This window comes from Salvia splendens, chromosome 16, assembly GCF_004379255.2.
Source record: "Salvia splendens isolate huo1 chromosome 16, SspV2, whole genome shotgun sequence".
Lineage (NCBI taxonomy): Eukaryota > Viridiplantae > Streptophyta > Magnoliopsida > Lamiales > Lamiaceae > Salvia > Salvia splendens.
Window position 1 is genome coordinate 13,851,178 of NC_056047.1, and position 10,070 is coordinate 13,861,247.

The window sequence follows — 10,070 nt, forward strand, 5'->3', positions numbered from 1 at the left end:
TTTATGATATTTTGGATTATTTTTTAAGTTCGTGACAAATACGATAAAATGCCAAGTAGGATATAATATGCACGGAAGTTGGTTGGTTTTGGTGATTGACATGCCATGGGAAATAACAAACAAAATGTAAAGTTTGTGATTTTTTAGACCAATTTAAAAGTTCGTGAAAAATATCAAAATTTGACCAAAGTTCATTGTTTTAGAGACCAATATCCCTTATACAATATCCTAGGATGATTATTCGCGTTTGAGTGTTTCTTATCAAATATTCCCTTCATAAACGGCCGAGCATATTATCGCCAATTGAACAAAATGACTATAAAAAATAGAGGGAACATCATTTTTGGTCCACGAACTTTGCCAAAGTATCATTTTAGGTCCGTGAACTTTGAAAATATCATTTTAGGTCCGTGAACTTTAAGTTAGTATCATTTGATGTACTTTTTACTATTTCCACATTTTTTTAGACGAAAATACCCTCAATACCTTAAAGTGTATATATTTTTAATAAATTTATCATATACTCATATTTTTTTATAAATATCTTTACAATATATTTTTGACAAATTTTCTAAATATAATTTGACCTTAAATATTGTCACTTAATTTTGTGACATGCAAGTAAAATTGCTTCTTCAATTTTTATATTAATTATTTTTAAAAATTGAATAAAGAACTTTCTTTAATAATAAAAAATTGAATAAAGATCTTTTTATAAATATCTTTACAATATATTTTTGACAAATTTTCTAAATATAATTTGACCTTCAATATTATCATTTAATTTTGTGACATGCAAGAAAATATCTTTATTCAATTTTTTATTATAAGTTCTTTATTCAATTTAAAAAAAAAATTAATATAAAAAATTGAAGAAGCAATTTTACTTGCATGTCACAAAATTAAGTGATAATATTTAAGGTCAAATTATATTTAGAAAATTTGTCAAAAATAATATTGTAAAGATATTTATAAAAAATTATGAGTATATGATAAATTTATTAAAAATATATACACTTTAAGGTATTGAGGGTATTTTCGTCCAAAAAAACTTGGAAATAGTAAAAAGTACCTCAAATGATACTAACTCAAAGTTCACGGACCTAAAATGATATTTTCAAAGTTCACGGACCTAAAATGATACTTTGGCAAAGTTCGTTGACCAAAAATGATGTTCCCTCTAAAAAATAAATACAAATTGCCAAAAATTGATGGTTCCTTTGATCAATTGGAGGGAGCAAGTATACTTTTGAAGGTGGTTCTTCGATCAGGTTGCTACCACCTAGTACCAATTAAAGGGGAAAGATGTTGATGTTCTTAAAACAACTTTTAGGACTGGTAATGACCATTATGAATTCAAAGACGTGCCTTTTGGATTGAGGAATAACCAGCTACTTTTATGAATTTGATGAATCGGGGTTTTCAACCATCATTGCAATACTCTCTCCGTCTCACAATAGAAGTCACATTTGATGTGGACATGAGTTTTAAGAAATGTAAAGAATAGTTGATTGGAAAAGTTAGTTGAATATGAAGTCCACTTTTTTATATTAGTTTTATAAAAAATTGTGAGTGAAGTGAGTTAGTTGAATGTGAGACCTACTTACCATTTATAGTGAAAGTGAAATGCGACTCTTATTGTGAGACGGACTGAAATGACAAATGTGACTCTTATTGTGGGACGGAGGGAGTAATGTTTATCGATGATATACTTGTCCATTCTAAAATCAATGATGGTCATAAACAATATTTGAGGACAGTCGTGCAAGTTTTTTAAGTGATAAGTAGTTGCACGCAAAGTTTGCGAATGTGACACCGCTTATTCGATTTTAAATAAGACTAAAATCCAATTTTGGTCCCTTGCATTTGCCCTAAAATTCTTTTAGTCTCATATATTAGGTTTGTGACATTTTGGTCACTAACATATTGTTTTGGTACCCTTTGATCCCAAAATTATTGTTCTAGTCCAAAATAACCATTTTATGTTAAAATTAACAGTCAAAATGTTTGATTAATTTAATAACTTAATTATAATCTAGGACTAAAGTTCAATTTTGGTCTCATACATTTTTCATAAAATTCTTTTCGGGTCCCATACATTAAGTTTGTGACCTTGTTTGGGACCAAAATGTACCAAAACAATATGTTAGGGATCAAAAGGTCACAAACTTAATGTATTGAACCAAAAAGAATTATAGGACAAATGTAAGAGACCAAAATTAGACTTTAGTCTTTAAATAATTAAGTAAAGAGTGTTACAACATGAATTGTTACCACAAAACACACGGTCTGCGAGAAATGCAAAGTCTGTCCTTGGCATACAACACGGATCGTATAATTAGTTTAATCCTCCACATTATCAGTGTAAAAAAATATTACTACAATTTTTTGGGATGAAATTACTAGTATCTTTAAAAAATCTCAATCAACTTTCTATAAGGTACATAGAGACTTTCAAGCGTATAATTGAAAATTCATATTCCATTTTGGAGAGAGTAAGAAAATTATAGAATTCGAACAACAAAAGCAAGATTAATCGAGATTGGCTATCAAACATCTTTCACCGAGAAATTTCTTGGATTACTCCTAGTTTGTAATATTAGGTTTTCATAAAGACTTTTCTAGATATTGAATTTTTGATCTATTTTACTACCAATAAAATATGGAGTATATATGGTACGACAAATTAAAACGGAGTTATATTCCAATCTAAACACCTTAATGGAAAAATGAATTGGGAGGGACACATTTATTTTTCACCATTCAATTAAATGATGTAACTACTCTTTTTCCAATTTGTTACTCATTCTCTTTGCGATCCTCATTTTCCGCACAGTCTCTCTCTTTGGATGAATAAATCTATTTTTCCTAAAATAGTTTTCATTTATTTTGAAGGTTCTCATCTTTCATTTCACGAGTCTTCATCAAAAGTGAGATCATCGATGACAATTGCTGCTCGCCAATTCATCTTTGTACAACCAGAAGAGCTCAAATTTCAAAGTATTTTCGCAATTTTACTATGAATATCATAAGGTTTTCGTTTATGTCTACATACCCCGAGCTTCTTACATTGTTGAAGAAACAAGAAGATTGGAAAATTTATAGGTAGAATAAAAACGAGAAAATGGATTTCACGTGAGAAATGAAAACACATGTACAAAAATATAAAATTCATGACATTGTGTAATGGATTTTATGTGTTTGTGCATGTGTAATTCTTGTTATTTCTCCATGGTTTCTGGTAAAATGTTCGACCTATAAAAATTCATGTTATAGTGAAAAGTATTCTCAACTTCGTTTGTTCTACTAGATCAGTATATCCTAGTATTTTATACATATACGGTTTAATTTTGAAATTTTATTACTCATTTAGAAAAACATCGTGATTTGACATTTATTTTTTGTTGATTTAGTTGAACTAGAGAAACATAGTTATTGTGACCTTAAAGTGATAAACAACACGGAGCATGATATTGCATTTAAGGTGAGTATCGATATGCATATTAATTAGTACTAACACATATGATATGCATTTGATCAAAGATGTTAATGTCCAATACTTGGTTTTGTAGGTAAAAACTACGTCTCCAAAGAAGTATTTTGTGCGACCAAACACTGGTGTGATGCAACCATGGGACTCTTGTCTTGTAAGAGGTGTTTACTCTAATGTTCATTTAATTAGCAATTCATTGAAATTTTGAATTATTTGATGATATCATAAAGCAGTGAAATAAAATTATGTAGTAGCATAATGTTTTTTTATTATTGCACGAGATATTTTGTTGTTATGTATATTAACATAACAATGATTTGGAATTAGTGACCCTTCAAACAGTACGGGAATATCCTCGTAGTATGCAATGCAGAGATAAATTTCTGGTGCAAAGCACAATTGTACCTCCAAATACACACGTGGATGAGCTTTCTCAAGATACAGTAAGAACACTTACTATAATGATAATTAGAGTAGTAATTATGGAGTAATTAAGTATGTCTGATTCTGCATACAGTTCAACAAGGAAGTTGGAGACACATTACAAGAGTGCAAGCTTAGAGTCATCTACGCCACAAATGGGGATGCTAATCATCTGAATTTCGATTCCAATGTGGTGAGTGAGTACCACATAATCTACCAATTACTCTTATTACTCATAATTCATTTCATTACTCCATCCGTCCCACAATAATTATCACTCTTTTCCATTTCGGTCCGTCCCACAATAATTGTTACACTTCATTTTTATCATAAATGATAAGTAGGTCACACATTCCACTTCACTCACATTTTATTATAAGACTGATATAAAAAAGTGGATCTCACATTCCACTAACTTTTCCAATCAACTTTTCTTTCATTTTTTTAAAAATCCGTGCCCACAATAAGAATGACAATTGTTATAGGACGAAGGGAGTATCATTTAAATTCACATGAAAATTTTGACAAATAAACTAAATAATAAGAATATCTCAAACATACATGACTTTTCCCCCTTATTATTCTTTACTATTTTCATCACTTGAGATCATGTGAGATTTTTATTTTTATATGCACAACCACCTCAACTATTTTTTTTTTTCATTTTCAGATATTCGATATTTTTTTATTTTGCACACGAGCTCTAATTATGTCATACAAAAAATATACTGTTTTGTAATTATGAAAAGGTTCATATTTTCGACCAATTAGAGTTGTCATGGTGCAAAATCGAACATCCATGTAAATCTATTTTAACACCATGAACAACATTTGCATGGATATATATTTATAAGAATGGTGAAGAAAAATTGATAGAATATGAATCTCACTTTAATAATACTCTCTTCATATGCTAATAAGAGGCTAACTTTGAAGGTTTTAAGAACCCTAACTCATAAACTCTAATATAATAGAATGTGCGTGTAATGATTTAGTGTAATGTGGTTCATTTATCCAAATTAAAAAAAAACAAATTATTACTTTAGAACATAGATGTTGCGAAATGGAAAAATGAAACATTATTTTGTGGGCGTAGAGTTATATTAAATCAGAACTAATGTAAGGACAGACAAATATATATGAAATTTTTCACAATGCAGGTATATCAGCGTCTTAAGAGTGAAAGAGATGCCGCCATGAAACAATTGCAAGAACTACAAAAAGAAGTGGTTAGTACTTCACCTAACTTATTCTTTTTCATTATATATGTCATAAACTCATAATAATAATCCATTATGAGATAGAGTTTTTTATGCAAAATATTAAGGTTTTCCAACTTTACCTCTTGAATTTAATATATAGCCTAAACTTATCTCCATACATACTTCATTCTATATCCCAAGTTAAATTTTGGCAAACAATGAAGCACGTAACTATAAAATATATACATTCTCCTCGATATGTCTCGAAAACTCACGAATTACATATTGAAATAAATTATTCTACCTAGATATCAAGTTTAAATTTACATCTAACTGAAACAATTCCCGCAAATAAAGATTTGCAAAAACGAGAAAAAATAGGCCTTGAATTCAACTTTAAATATAGTATGTTAAAAGTTCAGCGTTTGATATTAAAATTGAGTTGGTGGTTCACAATACACACTATTTGTGAGTTGCAAATCATTTCACAATATTCGTGTTTGTTTAATGAAAGTAGAGGAAACGGAGCATAAATTATCAGCTTTGTACTAAAACTTTTCAATAACAATTGAGATTTCTATCTAAGAAGGTCTATAGCTTATCTTGACATTTGAATGACATTTATAAATGGGACTTTTCTTAATTAATATCGAATGATACTTAATTAGTTGTTTGATATGTAGGAAATACATAAAAGGAGAAGGAATCGTAAAAACAGTTATGGGCTCTCCGTCAAATTTACACTTCTTGTTGGGCTCATCGGGATGGCAATGGGCTTCATTCTCAACTTCTTGTTATCCGATGATATTTACCATAATTAGTTGTACTTTCATAATCACCATTTTAACAATTTTTTATTTTCTTCTACAAATGTACTACTTTGTTTATGATGAAATTGTTGAATACAGAGATTGACATGAGAGAAGAGCAGCTGGATCAATCAATTATTAGAAATACAAATTTTTTTTTTCATTCCAGAAATTCACAATCATAACTTTACACTTGTAAATATCTAATAATCTAATGCAGTTCGAGAATCGACATTTCCAGCTTAAACTGAAGCTTCCAAAAGATCGAATTGACTACTAGACTATGCTGAAATATGTAGTACGTACTCTATTTTAATGGCAAAAGAGTAGATCGAAGACAATCCGAAGGTGCTCTAAATGGTGGTGGTGAATAGTGAAAAAGTAGGATTTATGTTAGTATTTTAGTAGTGATCATCTTTATTTAATTTGGTATTACCTAAGTTTCTTAGTGGAACATGATTTTATTTCTCTCTAGTTATAGTTTTTTCTTCTAAAAGTATATTTTACTTGCTTATAAAGGTCACATCAATATTAGCAAAAATTAGAGTTTATTATCAATAAAATGCGGATTTGAACTCTTTTCTGAGCATTGTGCTCGGAGTTCAATTTATCGACTTATCAAACGGTTAATTGTCATGTTTGTGGCGTCATTCTACCATTCATGACTTATCAAACGATTCATCATCTTGTTTGCGGCGTCATTCATCCATCCTATTAAGATCTATTGGTGCCTTACTTTTTTTGTTTTCTGTTTTTTTCTAAATTTAGCATTAGTATTCGTTCATATACAATCACAAATAGATTATAAAATTATTAATTTAATTAATTTTCAATCCAGCACTTTAATAAACTAGATGCATTTATTTTGTAATTCATTTGATTTTTTAGGCAATCTAAGAAAAAATTAATTTTTAAAAAATTAAAAATTTTATTTCATATAAATAATTACTGCTATCTAATTAGAGCGGCCAATTTTGAATACAATACAAAAATCTGACACAAACAGTACAAAGTTAATGAGTTTGGAACATGAGCTCGTGTCCTTATGGGGTTGATTTGATATAAACCTAATACTTTTGTGTTGGATTCGAATTGGATTGGATTCGAATTGGATTGCTAAAAATAATTTAATTATATATATTAATTTTATTCTCTCGGTTCATCTAAATCAACTAATCAAGTTTCAATTATACAAATCGAACTTTTTATCATATACTGTACTATATTGTAACAATCCGAAGAATACATAAATGGATACATAATCAAATAATAAAATGTAGGAATTAGTGTGTTGGATTAATAGGAAAATGTATAATCATTTAGAAGAAAAGTGAAATCAAAGAAAAAAAAGTGAATTAAGAAATACTCCCCCGTTCCACAATAATTGTCATTCTTATTGTGGGCACGAGTTTTAAGAAATGTAAAAAAAATTTAGTTGAAAAAGTTAGTAGAATGTGAGACCCACTTTTTTATATTGGTTTTATAATAAAATGCGAATTAAGTGAATTAATAGAATACGAGACCTTGTATCATTTATAGTAAAAATGAAGCGTGACAATTATTGTGGTACAGACGACAATGGAAAAAAGGTGATAATTATGGTAAGACGGAATGAGTAATCGAAAAAGAATTTCGAAATGGGAATTGAGAATATGTGTGATCACACCTAGCTACACACACACATCACTCTTCTCCGGCGAGTCGGAGACCACCGCGCCTTCAACGACCACCGTGCAGGCACCGACCTTTCTCCCGCTGCAAAAACACACATAGGGCAGCCTCTTTCTCTCTCTGCGTTTGTGTTTGTCCGGCCGTTTCCGCCGCCACCGTCGCCGGATTTCGGCGACTTTAGACTAGTCTTTTCTTTCCCTCGTGTAAGATGCTTCCCCCCAATTCAAATTAAGTGCAAATTGTGGGGATATTTCTTTTTTTGTTCTAGACCAAAACTTAGATTCCGTAAGTGTACTGGAGTTTTTTTTTTTATTTCGGGTTTGGGAGAGACGCATGACCCTCATGCTCTCCTTTTAATGAGACGCATCACGGACATGCGTCTGTTATAAAGACGCATGAGGGACATGCGTCTCTCAATTTTTTCAAAATTTTTTTAACGACGCATGACGCTTATGCGTCTTAGGGAGAGACGCATCTCCCTCATGCGTCTCTTATTTTTTTTAATTTCACGAACGACGCATGAGAGTCATGAGTCTTAAGGAGAGACGCATGAGGCTCATGCGTCTCTAATTTGCTTAAATTCGACAGACGGAGGCAGTAGCTTCATTTTCTACGCAAGAGACAGAGAGAAAGGGTGAAAACAGACGCGATTTCTTGGCGATTCCGACTAATACGACGATTTCCCCTCGTATTCCGGTAAGTTTCCTTCAATCTTTCAACATTCCTCCCTTATTTGTTGTTAATTTGCATATTTGTTTAGATTTCTCTCAATTTTGTAAATTAGGGTTTATAACTAATTGCTCAATTTTAGCCGATCTTTTGTTATTTTGTTAATTGTAATGGATTTTATTGGTGAAATTCATTCTGTTCTATCACAATTTTTGAACCTGAAATTTAAACTAACTGTAGCCCGAATTCAAATTAATCTCGAATGAATTGGTTCTATTTTTGCAAACATACTTGTTGAGTAAAAACAAATACTCCATCAAATTGGTCGCTGTTTTATTAATGGAATATTGTGGAAATAAGAATTGTAGTCAAGAATGTTGTTTGGAATAGAAGCTTGCCATTGGCACTCTGAAAAATACTAACAGTGCTTGGAATACGTCCCTGATGTTTGATGCATTAGCAATATTTCCACTTATAATTTTAATTTCAACAAAAGTTGCCACTTTAGTTGTAATTTGTACCAACCCCATTCTACTAGTATTTTTCTACTTGAAAATATAACAGCAAATATTAAGAAAATATGTTGAATATTAGTGATGTACTATAAATGTGAGTTTGTAATTGTTGTTCTGTGAATATGTACTTAGATTAGATGGAGACTTCAAGTTCAGGCGGACAATTATTATATAGACCCGAAGACCCCTCCGTGCTATATATGCAGAAACATCACATTTCAAATAAACTAATGAAAGAGGGCACAAGACAAGTATTTAAAGTCCGAAGGACAGAAAGTAAGACTTGGGACGTCGACATTCATGAGGATGTTAGGTATTGGCTTGACGCCTTTGGTTTCAAAGGCGTGATGGATTGTGGGAGGTCGATGAAGGTCGACAATGAGCTGATCACGACTTTGATTGAGCGTTGGAGGCCGGAGACGCACACTTTCCATCTACCGATCAGAGAGGCGACGATCACCTTGGAAGATGTGCAAGCCATTTGGGGCTTGAGGGCGGACGGTCACGTTTTCACAGGGCGTGACTATCATGTCGGCTATCCAGATTGGACTAGCAAGTGCCGCGATTTGTTGGGATGGATACCGGATACATCCACAGAGACAAAGCAAGGCGGTTTGCTGATGGCCGCTCAGATCAATCAGACGAGGATACCTCTAGGTGATGAACTACCTACGTACGTATTGTTAGGGTTTGTATACTAGAAATCACCTTTCGAGTGATTGAATACTGTAAAACTCTAATAATTATTTTCCAATGAATGCAACAGATTATTTTTGTCATAATGTTGTTATATTTTACATTTAATGGATGTTTATTGCATATTTAAATGTATAAGCGAACATAACATAAGTCTAAATCTTTGTTCTAGTAGACCGGTTGTGGGCTGCACTCAATTTAAGGTACACGGTCAGTTCTGAACAAAGAAAAATAAGAATTTCACAACCCAGATAGACCTAGAGTCCTAGACTACCTATCGTGGAAGGTTGCAATGTCAGTCCGATTATTTCTAAGCCTTATTGAAATATGATGACGTTAGTGTGGTATAGCACTGAATGGATATAACAGCAAGACGAGTCTTTATGCTATCAATTGAAAGACGAGGTCTTGATAATTAATTTCTTAATCAATGTACGTTAGCATTGAGCATACGATATTGAGTATCTACTACTTTGACTTACCAAAGGTGCGGGTTTTTCGTCACCCAACGATCCAGGTATATTGGGTAGTGGTGATCATTATCTAGCGGTGCTAGGATTGCTATTATGTTGAATCGTGCGCGAGGAGAGTC

The 10,070-nt window shown here is 31.7% G+C and overlaps 1 protein-coding gene across 1 annotated transcript; it reads left to right on the forward strand.

Annotated features, from left to right (window-relative positions):
* Positions 1 to 2,909: 2,909 nt before the first annotated feature.
* LOC121771244 (vesicle-associated protein 2-1-like) lies at positions 2,910 to 6,028 on the forward strand. The gene is made up of 7 exons (XM_042168024.1): positions 2,910 to 3,000; positions 3,414 to 3,484; positions 3,573 to 3,654; positions 3,821 to 3,936; positions 4,011 to 4,109; positions 5,077 to 5,145; positions 5,802 to 6,028. The coding sequence occupies exons 1-7, from the start codon at positions 2,943 to 2,945 to the stop codon at positions 5,937 to 5,939; spliced, it is 633 nt and encodes a 210-aa protein (XP_042023958.1). The 5' UTR covers positions 2,910 to 2,942; the 3' UTR covers positions 5,940 to 6,028.
* Positions 6,029 to 10,070: the final 4,042 nt, after the last annotated feature.